General features: G+C 36.4%; 1 protein-coding gene and 1 pseudogene across 1 annotated transcript; both read right to left on the bottom strand.

Moving 5' to 3' along the window:
• Positions 1-4,356: 4,356 nt before the first annotated feature.
• LOC148661617 (uncharacterized) lies at positions 4,357-8,606 on the bottom strand (annotated as a pseudogene).
• Positions 8,607-11,276: 2,670 nt separating this feature from the next.
• On the bottom strand, positions 11,277-13,069 carry neurog3 (neurogenin 3). Its single transcript, XM_088638153.1, has 2 exons — positions 12,833-13,069; positions 11,277-12,596 (listed from the first exon to the last, which is right to left on the bottom strand). Exon 2 carries the CDS (start codon positions 12,593-12,595, stop codon positions 11,852-11,854), a length of 744 nt encoding a protein of 247 aa, XP_088494279.1. The 5' UTR covers position 12,596; positions 12,833-13,069; the 3' UTR covers positions 11,277-11,851.
• Between the last annotated feature and the right edge of the window lie 5,505 nt (positions 13,070-18,574).

Here is an 18,574-nt window from a genome sequence, read left to right as displayed (position 1 = left end):
TACAGTACTTCCCAGTTAACCTTAAATTCCAAAACCGAAGCCCCAGTATGAGGGCTGAGCAACAAGAATAACTGTGTTTTGGAGGAGACATTAATCCCAGTAATGAACATTAAAGGTTTAATGAAATAAAATAAAAAAGCTCATCCTAAAGTTCTACTGCTTGAGGTTAAAGATTGTCTCCTCCCGTTAGTTTGAGATGGGAAATTGCTATAATTGGTTATGATGAAAAACAAAATATTTTTTTTCTTAAAAATAAATTGCTTATGGAAAAACATTACAAAACATTCACAAACATAAAAACATACATCCTCAATACTGTGTTAAAGGGAAGCAGGAACCTACTGCATCCAGGTAAACAATGAGCATAAGGTAGGATACGCCCTGGGCAGGACACCAGTCCATTACAGGGCAGATACAGACACAAACACCCTCACACCATGGCTATGGTTTCCCCAGGAGCCAATTAACCAACAAATATGTCTTTGGATTGTGGGAGGAAACTGAAGCATCCAAAGGAAAACCCACGTAAATACATGGCGAACATACAAACTCCACAAAGATAACACTCCAGGTCCAGAATTGAACCCAGGGCCCAAGCTCTGCAAGGCCGTAAATCTTGCCACTGTGCCACTCTGCACAGTTTAAATATATAATAATAAGTATTGAACAGTTACAAAATTACAATGTATTTTGAATACAGACAATAGTGTAAATGTCCTTTATGTCTCTTGGAAGATTGTTCTATAGTACAGGTCCAAAGTTTAGGTTTAAATCCAAAGTAGCGGAATGGGTAGTCATTTAAGGATAGTCTTAAAGTTTTTGTGGCTCAAACCCAGAGTCCAGAAACTCAAGACTGTGTGAAGGGATATATAATGAATGACAATTCCAAATGTTGCCTGGTGCAAAACTATTCAGAGCTTAATTCAATTTGTGCTGTAGCATAAACCTTGGGTTTTGTTGTTAAATTGGTGAGATATATAAAGAGTGTAATGAAGGGTGATTTTGTACTACAGTACCTGTAGAATGTTTACCTCTGGAAAAAAAAACAGTATTTTGAGTTTCTCAGAAACAGGTGCAGAGTTAAAAGGCTTCATGAAAAAGACACATAATGTATTACAAACAGCTATACAATGTACAGCATTAGATGGACGTTTTTCTTCTCAAAACAGAGGTCTCAAGTACTTAAGTGTTTACTACTCACAATAGAGGATGTATTGTGATATTAGGTGTACTTTTAGTGTTTGAAGCCAAGTAAATATATTGTATAGAGTTGAAGCTAGATTAAACTTGATTTTTTCATTAATGCTGTTTGTGCTTTGATTCTACAGGATTGGAATACAAGGGTAACTCGATTAATGTTTTTGGTTTAAATATGATTTCCTTGACTTTTAAATTCAATATTCAAATTTAATGCAATTTTTTTCCAACTAGCACTAAAGTTCTTTTAAACTACTAATTTACATGAAAATAATCACAAATACTTGTACCCAAGGAAACCCATCCTACCAACTCTGTAAATGGTTCAGATGCACAAATCCGGAATGAGACCAAAATGCATTAAAAGAGAGATAGACTTGATCTCAGCACCATAGTTAATTGATGTTTAGATACAAAAATTGAAAGGCACATTGCTTTAATCACCAATCATTGTAATTAAGATTGTTTTTTTTTCCTGAGTGTTAAACATTTTACAAAGATAAGTATTAAGGACTTAAAGTTAAAGTATAAAAGTAGTAATAAAAGCAAAAAGTATTTAAGGCTTTAAATATTAAAGTTTTCTTTAACTTTGTACTATGGAGTGTTGTAGCCAGTAACTGAAAATGTCTTATTTTCACTATGCATCTTGTGAATTTGAATCTGAGTAATTAGAAATTCTTAATTAAGTATTAAGGTACATTTCAGCACAATTCATTCTTCTGTAGTGCAGAAAGTGAATCCATCTCCATATGAGAGCATTCTGATGTGTTTTACTATTATTTCGTTTTACATTGAGCAGGCACATTATAAACACAAAAAGAATGATATACTGTAAATGTTTTCAAATGTGGTCACTTTTTGAAATATATATACTGTAAGACAAGATAATAAAAGCATTGTAAAAATAATGTGTAGTACTCCATATTTATGCCTTTAGTTTTTTGTCTAATTGTGTCTGCAAGTTGAAAATCAACCCGTTTTAAGGAATCTCATTGTAGAAACAGTGAGTAAAAAAGGTAGAAACATTTATAGCTTTGACATGGGTAGAAGTCTGTTGACCTTTCTATAGTAATGAGTGAGTCAGCCTTGCTACGTTGAGGAAGAATAATGTGTTTTCAGAATTTGTCCTGATAAAGCATCTAAATACAAGTTTAAGAAAGTAAGGTACCTACAGTACCTTACACATCTGCTCCACTAATCTTTCCTGATTATCTGGCACAATCAACAGGACACCCACCATCGGGATTATTTGTTTAACAGAGGCACGTAAGGTACCTGTATCTTAATGAAGCTGCTGGCAGCAAGCTCTCTTATTGATCCTAGTCCATAAATCAGTTAAGCATCACAATGCATAAGCCACTTAATTCTTCCCTCTCTAGCTAAATGGTTAAATATTATTCACCAGTCGACATGGCAGTGCAAGAGGCAGATGTGGTGTGTCCTCACACAGAGCATTATCTCCATAGTAATATCCTAGGCAAAGATTCATGGTGATAAAAGCATGTATGTCATCCTGCCTTTTAACCTAATCTTGAAGAGAGTGGCTGCAATTTTTTATTCTTACAAACGCAACTCAGCATAGATGAGCCCCTTATCCTTAAAATATAAGTTTAACTGTGCTGACATGAAAAGGCTCCTACATTATATATAATATAACATACATAATAATGAAATGTAATTCTAAACAGTTTTTGAGCTGTAGTTATTTTCTGAATATATAGTGCCTGGCAAAACTATTCAGACCCTTTTGAGGGTGTCCTGTTTTGTGAAATTACAAAATAAGACACACAATTTGTATGTGTATGTGAAGACTTCAAAAGGTAAGGGAAGTTTCAATAAATGCATGCAAATAATAATGAGAAAAAACTGACATATATTGATTGCACACCTGTATTTTGTGAATGGAAGCCCCTTTGGCAACAAGTAACAAGTGCAAGTCTTTTGGTGAAAGTCTCTACCACCTTTGCATAATGCCTTAATAATGGGGCAATTTTTACCCATTCTTTATGGGTTCAGGTTTCTCAAACTCTCTCAAGTTGCTTGGGGATTGCATTTGAACAGCAGCTTTCAAGTCTTTCCACAGATTCTCAATTGGATTCACATCAGGACTTCAACTAGGCCGCTCAAGTACATTTACTTCTCATTCTTAAGTCACTACAGTTTAGCTTTGGCTTTGTGCTTTGGGTCATTGTGCTGCTGAAAGGTGATGTTTTTCCCAGTTTCAGGTCTGAATCACATTTTTCTCTAAGAATTGCCAGTACTCTATGTTCCCATCAGTCTCGACAAACCTCCCAGTTCCTGCTGATGAGACACAGAGCTACAGTAGGAAAATAATGCAGTTGCACCCAAGTTTAACAGCTAGAAGAGTTTTGATAGAGTGACACACTATGTTGGTTTTGTGTCAGATGTAATGCTTTCCATGCGATCGACTGGCTTTCTGTCCAGGGCGTATCCTGCCTTGTGCGCATTGCCTGCCAGTATAGGTCCTGCTACACAGGTTAAAGTTGTTAGAAAATGGATCTATAAATAAGCCCCTTTTCTGAAGTGACAGGAATATTGTTGACTTCAGGGCATTTTCTACCAATTTCAACTTTCAAGGTTACCATTGGCCTCAACAATTTCCCCTTTGCCCAGCTGCTTAGTTAGGAGGTACAGCCCGATCTAGGCAGTGTCTTGGTGCCTTCTACTTCTTAATGATCAACTGCAGATAGATATTTTAACACCATTCTCCTGATCTCTGCCTTCATACAACTTTATCCCAGAAAGTTTGTAAGTCTTCATGGTTGGGTTTGTGCTTGAAATTCACTCCTGACTGAAGGAGTGTACAGAAATAGGTATATTTATGTAAATCACCATTATTGCACACATACAGAATCTACTCAACTAATTATGTGGGTCGCCAAGGAACAAGTAATAGGTTTATTCCATGCTGAAAAGAGAAGAGAGAAAACACAACATTTTGGCTGTGAAGCCTTCTTCAGGTGTGAGAAAGACAGGGCAGACAGCAAAAAAGCAAAGATTAAATAGCACAAAAGAACAAAAGCTGAGAGAGGGGAGGAGGCAGGAAGGGCAGAGAAGCAGAAAGGCCACTAAGGAAGTGCAAAGTGGAAAGGGGTGAAGAAAGGTGTGAAGTCAAAACCTGCATGAGAATAGAAAATATTACATGGAAATAAGTCGGTCACTGAGAGAAGGGGGATGGTGTGAACCTAGTTTCAGGATGAGTTTCGTTTCTGTTGTTTTTCTGCTATGGGAGTTGAGAAACCCTTTTTTGAGAACAGAGACAGAGAGATCAGTGTGGTCATGGCCATCTGAGGTGAAATGAGAAACTATGGGCTTGGAGAAATCTTTAATCTTCACAGCCTGAACGTTTTCTCTGAAGTGGTCTCCTAGTCTCCTTCCGGTTTCCCCAGCGTAGACAGCTGGGCATTTTTTGCTGGAGATACTGTAAATGAGGTTGCTGGAGGTACAGAATGTCGTCTGGGTGATCTGGAATTGACCTGAGGGGCCCTGAATGAGCGTGTTGTTAGATATGTATTTGCGGGTGATACAGCAAGTTCTGTTGCAGGGGAAGGTGCCTGGTGGGGATGATTGCCGAGTGCAGTCAAGGGAGCTGTGAACCAGAAGTTTACTTAGATTCTGTGGTCGGCGGTGTGAGATGATTGGGCGGTTAGAAAAAAGGGTACCGATGGAGGGATCACCTTGTTAAATGGAGTAGTTGTTAATAATGGTCCTGGGGATAGAAAGTGTGTTAGAGTGGTAGGGAAGTACCAAAGGAATGCAGTTGTGAGACCAGGAGTTCCTGGTCAAGTTGATGAGCCGAGGGCTGTTTTAGGCCTGGGTGAGGGCCCTATTGATAACATGGGTGGGGTATCCTCTGTTGATGAAAAAATAATACATTTTTAGTTCTTTGGTCTGGAAATCCATGTCATCACTGCAGAGTCGACGTAGCCTGAGGAACTGTGAAAAAGGAAGGGAGTTTTTGGTGTGAGTGGGATGAAAAGAGCTGTACAGGAAATAGCTGTGTGAATCTGTGGGTTTGTATTAGACCGAGGATGAGAGTCGTGCATGGTTAACAGATAAATTTATGTCTAGAAACGGAAGAGTGGTGGAGATTATGTTAACTGTATATTTGAGGGATGGGTGAGAGTTACTGAATTTATGCAGGAAGTGCTCTAGCTGGTCATTAGAGCATGTAGCAGCACCAACGCATCATCAATGTATCACTTGTAGAGGTCAGGGACAAAGCCAGTATAGGAAGCAAAAAAGCATTCTTCTACCCGGCTGACAAAAATATTGACATAGCTAGGTCCCATCCTGGTACCCATGACGACTCCACTAACCTGCTGATAAAAAAGGTTATTAAATTAGAAGGCATTGAGTGTGGGACCCAATTCTGCAAGACTTGTGTGGATTGTGTGTTGTAATTATGTGGGCTGTTAAGATAATTTCTTGCACCTACATTAATTTAGGTTTGTCAAAGCAAAGCAAATTCTGTTTTATTCTGTTTTATTATTTTATGGAATTTTATTTACAAATCATTTATTTACAAATCTCACAAATTACAAAGCTTCGGTGTGGCAATTGTATCTGAAACAGACATGGGTAAAACCTTTAGTTTTCATACAGAAAACATACTTCTGCATATTAGGAGAAAAATATAATAGGAATGCTGATAAATTACTGTAGATTGTAAGACAAATTCGGAAGGTTATTCTGATGAACAACATAGAATAAGATGTGCAAAATGCTTTTAAACTGAATATGTTAAAGAAATGGATCATCTACATTTTAGATCCAACCACCATAAATGATGCATGATAATAGAGTCACTAAGAGTGAACTAATATAAGTAACTTTGCAGTCTTATAAAGCATGAGAATGGTCATACACTATACTCAGCAACTGTGTGTCATGCCCAGTACACCTAGAGGGCGCTCTACTCCTGTCCTGTTCCTAGTTCCCTGTGATTATTCATGTCTTTCTGGTGTGTCTTGTTGTATAGCCTATTTACTTCCTGTTCCGGCTCTGCTCCTCGCTCAGCATTGAGGTTTGGATGTCCTGAGACCTGCCTAGCACCAGGTCACTCCTGTCCATGGCCTGAGGGCATAGGTTTCTATACGGCATTTCCTGAACAGCTGAGCTAACCCCCGTCTCACCGCTACGCATAGGGTCTTTTTCTGCTCTCCTGCCATTCCACGGTTCGTCCTTTCCGACATCCGTGACACCGTGGGTATATACATTACAGTCTTCATTCCCTTCCTTGAATGCTTCTTACTGGGGAGATGAGGTATTAATGCTGCTACTTTGTTGCGCAGATTACCTAGTCCAATCTCATTTTTGATTACACTGAAAGCCTATTCCATTTTGCTCAGAGAATGAAAACCTGCATAAATGCTATAGGTGTTGCTAATCCAGTAGGCAGTACTCTGACCCCATGCTACAGTTGTGTGAATGGGGACAATATGTTGTGGGAATTACTGTCCTTTGGATAGGACATTAGATAGAGGTCCTAACTACTTGATCATTAAAGATCCCATAATACCTTTTGAAAAAGTAGGTATGCTAACTCCAGTGTCACTCTAGGTTTCTACATTCTGACTTTCCTTAAGTTCCCCCTTGATTCAATGATGAGGCAATTACCCACTCCTTTACATGATCTGCTGTGTACTGAGTGCTAGCTTCAGTGTTGGAAAATCCCCTGCCAAACGTAAAGAGGTTTGGGGAACCTTTGGAATGAAATTTGCCACATAAATATGAAGAATTATTCAAATATATCAGTATCGAAACAAACTATTTTTTTTCATTCTTGTTTTATTTTTACCTAAAAGCAGTAAGGCTTAGGACAAGGGAATGTGTTGACTAAAACTTGCTTCCGTTAGAAAACACTTTTTTTGCATAACAAGTCACTCGTTATGATGAGGTGTAGAATTAGTAATATATAATTATTGTGGAGTGAATCTCACTGCACTTTTCTGGGTATTCATGCTGTCCCCAATTACTGTATGTATTTTGTTCTCAATTTCAATCTCATTTGGTGATTACAAAGTTAATATATATATAAAACAGTATTAGCCCTTTATGGTTCTTCTTCTTTCTGCTTTATTCTTTTTGGAGATGTTAGGATAATTAGTAATAAGTTTAGAATTTAGATCAAGGTATGCTATGGTAAGGATAAACAGTGCGCTTGCAAGACCACATGTAGAATATTGACTACATGTTTATATTGCCATTGAACAAGAAAGAAATCTATTTCTTTATAATCAATTATTTCATGGACCTGAGGGCTTTAATGAAAAGTAAGTTGTGCTTTTTGTGGCGAAGCCAGAAAGCACGTCTTTACAGAAGGTGTTGTGGAGTGCGTGAAATAAGCTTATGCCACCGTATTTTTGAATCGCTTCCCTGAATTTGCATCTTTCAGCAAAAAGGCTAAACGAGATCCACTGATCATTAAGCTAGAAGCAACCAAACAAGAAAAATAACCCCAAATAATTGTTTATAGCTTTTAATGTTCTAAAAGTTTTTTTTTATTAATATTGTATACAGTTTTGGAAATGTCTGAGATATGATTACCACATTAAGAATCTATGTCTCCAAACAATGGAATAAAATAACATGTATCGAATGCTTATTCAGAGCAACAGCTGAGGTTAAGCTGCTTCAAAGACACAGTGAAGTACTACTGTACTAAAATATTACGGTAAATGGAGGCTAACATCCTAAAAGTGAGTGTAATGCTCTTTACTTTGAAGTACAAAACCTTTTTCAGATTCTCAATAATGATAAAAGCTGAGGCTTTTAAATACTGTAATACTAAATACTATAATAAGCGTATTTATAAAACGTAACGTACTGTTACATTAACACGAAAGCGCTGGGAGGTGACTGATATTTTGGAAAGTATTTCAAGAGTTATAACAAGACATATTACCTTTTTAATGTTTTTTAACATAATGATTAAAAACATGAGTACGCCCCTAAATCATACAGAAAAGCGTGGTACAGTATAAAGACGCACTTTTTGCAGAACTCTGCCACTTGCAGTTACTGTACTTGCAGTGGTTCGTGTTTTAGTAATGTCCCGATACCATTATCATAAAAAAGCAAACTTATAAGTAAATGGGTAAATTGGGAGTTAACTCTAACTTTATGTTGTTTTACAATCACGTGTCAAATACACGGAGTCCTGGAACGTATTTATTCTATTATTTTGGAATCACAGTTATTTTTTCGGTTTACCCTCAAGTTAGAATTGTCGATTGTTGCAGGTAAGAATTGTCAATGGATACGGCACTTGAAAAATTAGGTATGTTATTGTGTCATGATTCAGACCAATTCGTTAAGTGGTAATCTGCGAACTCCATCGTGCCCTGTCGGCAGTAAGTATAGTTTGATGGAGCGATGCGTTTCATTTTGACAACACCGCCAGCTCGCAAATCAGAGGAATCGCTTTTGAGCTAAAATCCGAAGACTCTAGCGGTAGTAGTGTAAGCAGGTACAACGTCTGCTGTACAGGGGTCAGCTTTGCTATGAGCGACCCATTCTAGAGATTGAGCCAATCCTCAACCCGTTTTAAAGGTGTGCTTTTTTATTGAAAAAATAGGTCTAGGGGCAATGCATTACAACCCGGTTTACACTGTATATGTATGCGATTTTTTTTTCATTTGTGGTCTTAACCGGACAAACATTCAAGGCAGTTTTACCTTTGATAGGCGCAGGTCCTAGTGTTCGACTGTATAACAGAATAAAATCACACCCGCACTAGAATGTTAACTGAAAGTCAATGATTAACTACAGTCCTCGGGTGAGGAATTAGCGTATTTCAAAGTAAATGTAAATGCGAGTTAGGGAGAATGATTGCTAATGATCTTGGTGTCCTAGAGTCTCATTAATGTTATTCTACTTGGAATTCTGACTGGACCCTTTATTGTACTGTATTCTCCTACAACATAGAACATGGTTATTGTACAATAGTTTTATATTTTCCCTGACCTCATTGAAGTTACTACGATTTTTACCAGATTAGAATGGAATCTGACACCTCTATGTGCATTGCATTGAGATTGTATCCGCAAATAATACCGTCTGTAGAAACAAAAAATGAAATCGTAAAGGGCAGTTAAGAATCGCACGCCTGCTAAGCATTTCATTCTTTGGAAACGTTTTCACGCCCCTCAATGCCTATTCTCGTGTTGTTTTGGAGAGGTTATTTACCGTGTAAATGGTGATTTGTTTGGCTATAGTACGGATACAGGGTCGGTGACAGAGGTCTGGCAGACTCCCAGTATGAGATCTTTAGTTGTGAAAGAAAGTCTCACCGAGACATAAGTAGTAATTTTAGTACGCGCTTGAGGAGCTATCCATTCAGCACCACCGCCCGTAGACGCGTCTCCAAGTCTTAGCGCATAAATCTCAGAGGTGTCACAAAGAAGTGGGGGGCTCTTGTAAATTAAGAAACAATATGACCATAAAGACTTTTTACTTATCTCTGGGGGATTCTGGGTAACCTTGCAATCTGGCACTCTGTTACCCTTCAGATGAACTTTTCTAAACCGTTCCTAAAGCTATCCGTTGACTTGGCAACACTTTTGTAAACATACACACTAATAGTGCATTAGTGCTTTATTTGGAATTGAGTGAAATTAATAATTTATGAATAACCACATTATATTTCCCAGATGGACAGTTTATTTATTTTAAAAAAACATGCTTTAATAAGATGTGATTTGCCTTTAAAAAGAGCTGCTGATTCCTTACTGAAGATTACCCTTGCACAAATACGGGTGTAGTGTCTGGCTGTTTATAGTTATGAATGTTGGGTTAACCTGCAGAGACAACATTCCTTCAGCGAATACTACTGTTGTATAATATTAAAAGCGATCATATATTTACTAGGGGTTTACACGTTTCTAATATATACTCGATAGAAATTCGTTGTTAAGTATTTGAGTTTTGTAGAACCTGTGTTTTGAATGCTGTAATTACATTACTAATTGGGGTATTAAAAGGTTATTGGGACTAATAGTGCCGCATCCCAGATTGGAAGCAAATACTTCACAATTTAACTCGTGATTTGGTCTGAACATAGTTCGAACCAAAATATGTCAGTCAATGTAAATTAACTTGAAGCGAAAAAAACAGATGAACTGAAAATATACAAAAATCGTATTTTAAATGTTTAAACCTTTTCTAGACATTTTTTTAAAAAAAAAACCTTTATTACCGGAAAGCCAATAGCACCAGTGAACAATGTTGGAAAGATGTTTTCTTAGTGAGATTCAAATGAGATTGTATTTCTCTTTGCGAAACTTCGAGTATCTGCCTTCACTGTAATAGTGCACTATATCGTAAAAGTGCATTTCCCCATTAAAAGCAAAAATTAAATTGCAGTAACTCTACCTTAGATTACTTTTAAAACGAAATACAAATATAGTAAGCTAAAAAGAAACAAAATCCAATCACGTGGATTTCTAGTTTGGAAGAAATACTTCAGTTATTTCATTTTCATGAAAACTTCGTATGACTTTCATGCTCGTTCGCCCTGTCTCTCTTATTTTACTGATAATCATTGATACATGAAAAAAGGCTTTTCTTCCATGCCATCACTTCGCCTCCCAAGTTTCCTTACCCTCCAGTGATTTCATTCATCTGACAATAGTTAGCATCACAATGGACCCTTCTCTCAAGGGCCTCTTTGTGAACATGATGCTTAAAGAGGACTACGGATTTCTGCTTCTACAAAGGGACTCTGACTTATTTTCCCTCGTGCTTTTTAAATTGCAGACAAACTTACAATATATTTGCGATGGAATGTACTAGAGTATTACTGTTATTTACACTTCAAGTCTGCAAATAATCTCACTCCTCTCACATTTTAGTGGAAGAAAATAGGCTACTGGCGTAGTCTTGTCATTTTGCTCCACTTTGAAGGGTAAGTGTGATAGATTTAGTCAGGTCATATACAATATAAGCATTTGTAACTTTCAGTTGTAATAATAACATGAAGCGAGAAGAATAACAAGATGGAATTTTACTCACGTGGTATATTTAGGAAAACATAAGCAAAAGGATTTCTTTATCGCAATAGTTTATTGGCTATACCAGATATTTTAGCAAAAGAATCACAGAAACGAAAATAACGCTCTTATATACAAAATATATAGAAATATTATTTAATAAATATAACAATTGATTTACATATATTATCCCCTTGCAGTAAAAATCGCCGTTTGTTGAGAACAAATCTATATTAATCATTCATGGAAAAATTAAGACATTTCACATTTTTCTTCAAGTATAAAAAAATGAAAAAACAATATTTACACATTATTTCATGAGGATAGAGAAGAATTGCTTCCTTAATGTTGCCATAGCACTGCTATTAAAACAAACATTTAAAAGTGCATTTTGTTAGAAGACTACAGCTTCAAGGTTTAAGGCAAAGTGGACTGAAATAAGACTGATAAAAAACAATATACAAATATACAGTATATACTACTTTTAGAAAACACTCCTCATCACAAAATACAATAGTTTTCTGATTAGAACCTGCAGATACACCGGTCGTATTTTCTTTATACTTCGTATAGGTTTCCCACGACGAATTCTAAAGCAGAAGGATCGCGAGAGTATATTTTCTTTTACAGGAGATTCCATGTTAAATATAAACTGGGAAAGAGGAGCTATGCATTGTCTGACTGTTGTGCATGTTGGCATTACAATTGATCTTACTCGGGTAGCAAGAAAACCCCTCTTCGACCAATATGTCGGGGCTGTGGCCATCGGCGTCATGAGAGGATGGCGAGTATGTTGAGGAGTCCCATTCAGAAGAGCAAACACTGGTCGGGCTGGCCAGGTCCATCATGCAAGAGCTTGGAATATGAAAGAAGGATTCTCTGTCCTCGTGGTGGTTTGGAATCAGGCGACACTGGTCCGCCATCCTTAGTGTTTCGGTGAGAGCCCAAATGTAGTTATGAGCGAATCTCAGGGTTTCAATCTTAGTGAGTTTGGCATCGTCTGGGAAAGTTGGTAGAACGCTTCTCAGCGCATCCAAGGCAGAGTTCAAGTTATGCATACGATTCCTTTCCCTGTCGTTAGCTTTCACTCTGCGGTTTTTCTTCTGTTTTGTTACCAAGCCCTCACATTTCACTTTCGATCTAACTCTTTTGGTTTTTGGTCTTTTCTCCTGAGGTGCCTGAGTTTGGCTTGGCGAGGAATCCCCAGTTTCCTCCGGGTCGTCCCCTGACTGAAAGCTGTCTGTCAGTTCGTCTGGGAAGGACTTTGTCACAGAGGTGCAGGAAGGACTTGGGGATTCAAAACTTAAAATGCTCCCTTCGTCTTTGGAGATCCCAAAGTAGAAGTCTCGTGCTCCAGTTAGAGTACAGCCAGTCTTGGGCGACATCCTGTAACAAGCAACAAATTGCGTTAAATAAATCGAAACAGCACTTTAAACCGCGTCCCAAATATGCTATTGTAAAATGATTTAAAAGAGTACATTCTTATTCTATATCACAAATCACATAACAAAGAAAAGTACTAAAAGTGTTGATTTTAGTCTTTTGATTATTATAATGCAAAACAGCATTTTTGCCTTGAACATTCGATATCGGTCCTTTCAAAGTTGTCCAACATCAACTACCTGAAAGAGACTTGAGGTGGAGGACAAAAGCTTCGGAGTCGTGTGGACGAACAAGTCTTATCAATATTGTCCTTGGCTCTTCTTTTTTGCCCTTACTTCAAAATGCAGAACTGTCAGTTTATGTTGAGTGCGGTCTCGTGAAGGGCTGTGCGTCTGGCACACGACTCCCCGTGTCCCCGTTATATAGGACTCGGAGACAATAGGGATTTGATGAGCAAGCCAGAGTGTGCCCTTTTTGGCATTTTTTTTTATCTTATCAGCCTGCCTGGAGTGTGCCTGAATCATTAGCGCCTGGGAAGTGACCAATCAGCGCCTGAGGCTCGGCAACCTAGCCACGCGAGTCCCTTCAGTGGCTTCTTTTCAACCTAATTACTCCACTCTCAAGGCGCAACAAAGGCAAAGACCATAGTTGAGCAACTTCTAGGAACTACAAGACGCGAGAAAGAAAATGAAAAGCCCCTTAAAGAAAAAGTGCAGTTGTACCTAGTTTTGCCTCCTGAATATATAAATCAAGGACATTTGCGATATGTAACACATTGTTTCATGATCAAATTCACAAACTAAGGTGTCTAGGATGTAAGTAATAAATATGTATATTTATTTCATGTAGTGTTATTATTCTGATCCAAAAGGACACCAATCACTCTGCCCAGCTGCCCAGTATAGAGGTTTTATTAAATTATTATAGATGGCGATTTTTTTCATGAGATCGTGCCATTTTTTCAATGTGTTCACCATCTGAATTAAGTAACAGATTAAATACTTTGCCCTTGTTATTTGAAAAAAACGCCATCTCCCGTTCCATTGTACAGTACTTGGAGCGAAGCTCTAATTATTTTTTACAGATACTGTATTAGCTGGAATACTATACATGCAATTGTGCATGGGTCACCTACATTGCAATGAGGTGGATGGACCGTTATTTTTTTAATTGCATTGTAAGTTATCTTGGGGCATTACGGAGAAAATTACAATTTTTATACCGTAAACGGAGCGTATATTAGTGACCTGAGAATTATTTTTATTAAAAGTGTGCTTTATAAGAATGAATGTAATTGATCGACTTTGCTTCAGAGCCTTTTGTAGGTCCTCCCCACTTCCAAACACGGTTTCAAGTATTTGTTATAAGATTTTTACTATTTTTTCTTAAATATGTAGAAAGAAAGCAAAGTCTGAAAAATATCAGCATTTGAACATATACTGGACAGTAGGTGAGTCATGATGGAACATCATAATTTGAATTAGCATTCATTACACTCAAATATAAAGGATTTTATGTTGAATTCTTTTTTTAAAATAGAATTGACTTTTATTGAAGATTAATTTAATTTGAGAAAACTTTGGATGTATTTCCAAATAAGACTATAGCATATTTATTGGAAAATTTCAAGTGCGTATTAAAAGAAAAGAATTGGTGCATTTTCTTTGATCCATATGCATTGCTCTTACAAATCCTTGTACTCAAGAACTGTATTTTTTATATAACACTGGATCTATTTGAAGAAGGGGCATCCTTTTAGAGTCTTGCTGTTTAATGGGTGGTTCAATAAAATGCTTTGCCTAATGTATAGTACCTTACATTCTCTGTCCCAGTGAATTCAGTTTTTGTATGTTCAGAGAAATCTCTTTTCCTTAATTTGGCAGAAATACACTTTAAAGAAATGATTAACACAAATTAGAGGTCCCTCTGAGTACTTTGTGTTCTCAAGATAACATTAAATGTGTATTATGTGAATGTACAGTATAAACACACCCAACCCAAGCTGTGCAATGCTTTTATTAAGCTCTAGAGTTGTTTAGATTGGTAACCCAGAAATAATTCTGCTTTCTATACAATGAAAGACATAAACACCTGCTTTCCTCTTCTTAAAGTAAATAAGGGTAGAAAAAACCTGCATGGCCAGTGAAAAGTATGTATTGTCTATTTCCACAGTCCCAAAAAAACAATGCACAACCTTTCCATGTACTATGCTGCAAGGACTGCATCTTATTGTAATGTATGGCCTATTGTACACTGAAACACACTTGCTTTCAGTGACAGAGAAATATAAGCCTATTTTAGATTGGCATAATTTTGATAACTTCTCTGACATACCCAATGTACTGTACTAAATCACCTATACTCAAAACTTCTCTCAAATGGATGGAATGGTGCAGAATATTTCCATTTATTTTTTTCTCTTCCATCAGACAAACTACTGTATGCATCTTTTAATGTATTTTAAACCCCTTAAGCTTATAATTATTTTAAAAATATACAACCCATTTGAATCATCAGGGGACAAGGGCATAATTAAAAAAAATTAAAGAAGAAATTGAATTTTTGTCAAGTTCCTAAGCAAAGAACTGCCCCTATTTTAGATGCCAAAAGCATAAAGACCCAAGGAGGATGGTAGAAAACAGAAACCTCTCATTAAACAAACAGTTTAAATTTGTCCTTCTGTGGTTTTATTACTATACCAAACAAAGAAGGATCCCAGTACATGTTTTTATTTTTCCTATTCCTTCATTTTTTGTTTCTCATACATAATTCCTGGATAAACCCATTTTTAAAATATTATTATGAAAAAATGAATTTCAAATATTCAGATGGGTTAGTGGGATGATCTCATTGTGTTGATTTGTGAGTTGTGCAAATTCATTAGTAAGTTTGTGGTGACCCATAATGTTTTGTGCAAATTATTTACCTGTGTCTGCTCTGTATATTGCTGTTGCAAACATACTGTATCTTGCATTTCTTCATTTAGTACTGAGAACATTTTGCATTGGTACAATGTAAATAAATGTTTACCCTGTATCAACTACTTAATGCTATTATATCCAGACTAACACAATACAATCTTTTTGTACAGTAGTTTTTCTTAAAATGGTTTTGAAGCACAATTAAATGCTCTTGACGATGGACTGAGATAATTTTCTATGGCTGAAATATTATAACCCCATGGTCAAGAGAACAGAATCTCTGTAGGTAATTCAGTCACCTTCCCTTTGATTCTTCACCCTATTAACAAATGGTGGAAATGTTTATTAAATCCCATACATTGTTTTCCTTATCATAACCTCAACTGCAGGTAATTCTGCTAGCACAACATGACATGACTGGAATGTAAATTTTAAATTTGGACTGATTATGGAACAGATACCACATCCAATTCAATGTAATCCTGCAACCCAGTATTTAGTAGTCATTCCTCAAATGTTGGCTAGTGGAGGTAGGACTTTAACAACTATTTTATGGTGTGCCTTGCAGAAAAAAAGCAGGGATAGTTTGCACAAGCACAGCTATTAGTTATGCAGGGCAATGTGTTGTAAATACATGACTATTTGTAAAGTACAGATGGACTTTATACAGTATATAAATACAATGCCCACAAAGTTTCTTGTAAAGAATCGAAACAATATACTTCTGATTTCTGTGGAAGGATGCATAAAAACTTCCATTGTGATGTTAAGGGTTATAAAATATTCTTAACGAATTCATTTAAGGCCTCATATACAGTAAAGCCTAAAGGATTGTACTCTGCAGGATCGGAGTTGCAGACACCTGCGCAGGACTCCTGCTGCTCTCTGTGCATCTGCTACTTCTTCAGATGTCTGCAGGGTTGCAGCAACGTCAGTGAGAGACACGCTGCTCCAGCAAATCTGTGCCAACTCTCCTGTTTCATTTGAGCTTTGACATTCTCACAGTGCAGTATCGGAAACTTTTTAGTATTTATAAAAATATACTAATTTGGGCAGTTAACCCAAATGGATGCCAAGTTGCCATTCACAGACATTCCATAGTTAAGAGTTTAGTTTTATACATTGTGATATGGAGTACTGTACTTTCAAAACTAATTCTGTTTTACGCTTAGCTCCAAAGTGCAACAGCACATTAGAGTAATTGCTGCTTCTAACCGAGATGGAAACAAATGTCAATTCCAAATTCGGTGTGCGTAATGAAACATGCAAAACTGAATTGGTTAAAATTCATGCATAAACTCAAAGCAATGAGTGTTTTATAAAGTTAATGTTAAATGAATTGTTTTTTCTTCAAATGCATTCATTATTTTGCATACAGTATATGTCATGATTAAAAATATATTGTTCCGATTGCAAATCATTGCGGTTACCAGTTGAGTGCAGGAACTTCACTAGAATATTAAAACAATCTTTTCTAGTCAATTACAAAATAATGTGTTTATATTGTTTTCTATACCTTTCGTGTTTAAGTCAGGTTAGGGTCACAAAGAATGTTAGATTGGTGGTCCACCAGCTCGACATGTTTTAATGTAATCTAAGAGATTTGGTCAAGAATGGATGCACACAGAAAACTCAACTACTTTCTTACAGACTGCAGTGCATTTTGATTATTCAGTAGATCCTCTCTATAACGTAACCATAATGTATGTCTATTTTATTTAAATGTATTGTTTTCTAGTTTTCTGAAACAACACAGCAAAAATGAACCACTGAATAGCAGTTGAGATCTTAAAAATATAATGAGATATTATATTAAAAAATATGCATTACATACTGTAAACGATGATTTCACGATAACTGTTAATTGGGTAAATTATAACATAATGAACACTTATACTGAATGTATAATTTGAGAGATGTTGTATTCACCTACTGCATGTTACAGACACAAAACATTACGTAAAAATTAAAATACATTAATGGTTTATAGTATATTGATTCATCTTGTTAATGCCAAAATTGAATGGAAATTTATTTATTTTGCTAATTAAAACAAATCACAAAAAGGGTAAGAGGTTTTAAAACAAATTTATTTAAACATTAAATATTAATTCTAACGAATCAAATGTTAACTACCTCCGAGAGAAGTTCGAAAAAAAATCAACGCAGCAACTAAAATATCGGAGAGGTAAAACGTACTGAATCTGCAAATCTCAAACACTTTTGTTACGAAATTTTACATCGTCCTTTTAATAGTGCAAATATATGTATATACCGAAAAGCATACCTTTTAGTTCTATTTATTCAGATTTCTGCCTCGAAAATGCAGCAAAATATGTTTCCGTAGGCTTCTCGGTATGGCTACTGCTTGTAATTGATCCTAATTTGTTTCCCATTATCCAAGCAAGCAAAATCATACATCCCGGTACTGGAGTGTCCAAAGTGGATAAAGCATGTCAACACATTTTTATCACACTAGCATTTACGCGTTCTAATTACCAGCAACTCGGATGTTTTTGTATAAACCGATTAAAGACATAAGAAAATCTTTGGAAAGTATGTATTCTTTTCTATTGCATTTGTTCTTGTTTGAATGACTTATTGTTTTGAAATGCGCAAAATGTGCCAAACTTAACAGCAATTACGCATTTAATTATTCTTCTTTCTGCGACCTTAACACTATATTTACTTCAAAGTAAGACATGTAAAAAACAGTGGGGAATATTCTCTCAGACTTTAAGCAAGTAGGTAATTATTATTATTAACTTAGAACCTCAGGTGACCTAACGGTAGCCCTTTGAGAACAGACGTTTGGCACAGGTCTACTTTGTTATGTTTTTATCAAAGACTTCATGTGGTCAAAGAAGCATAAGTATGAGAACACGATATAAAAATAATAGACCGTAAAAAACTCGATAACACATTAAATTCCATTTATTCCTTTCTTGAGGTACCTCTAGGGTCCTTCTGACATTTTCCTGCCACCGTGCGCACGCGTCTCCAAAAGCGCTAGAAAAGAAATTGTTTGGGCTTTTATAAGTGGAGTGCATATGGTAACTG

This window comes from Lepisosteus platostomus, chromosome 6 (genome assembly GCF_059453375.1).
Source record: "Lepisosteus platostomus isolate fLepPlt1 chromosome 6, fLepPlt1.hap1, whole genome shotgun sequence".
NCBI lineage: Eukaryota > Metazoa > Chordata > Actinopteri > Semionotiformes > Lepisosteidae > Lepisosteus > Lepisosteus platostomus.
The sequence above is the reverse complement of the archived record's forward strand: the minus strand, read 5'-3'. Positions and strand labels throughout refer to the sequence as shown.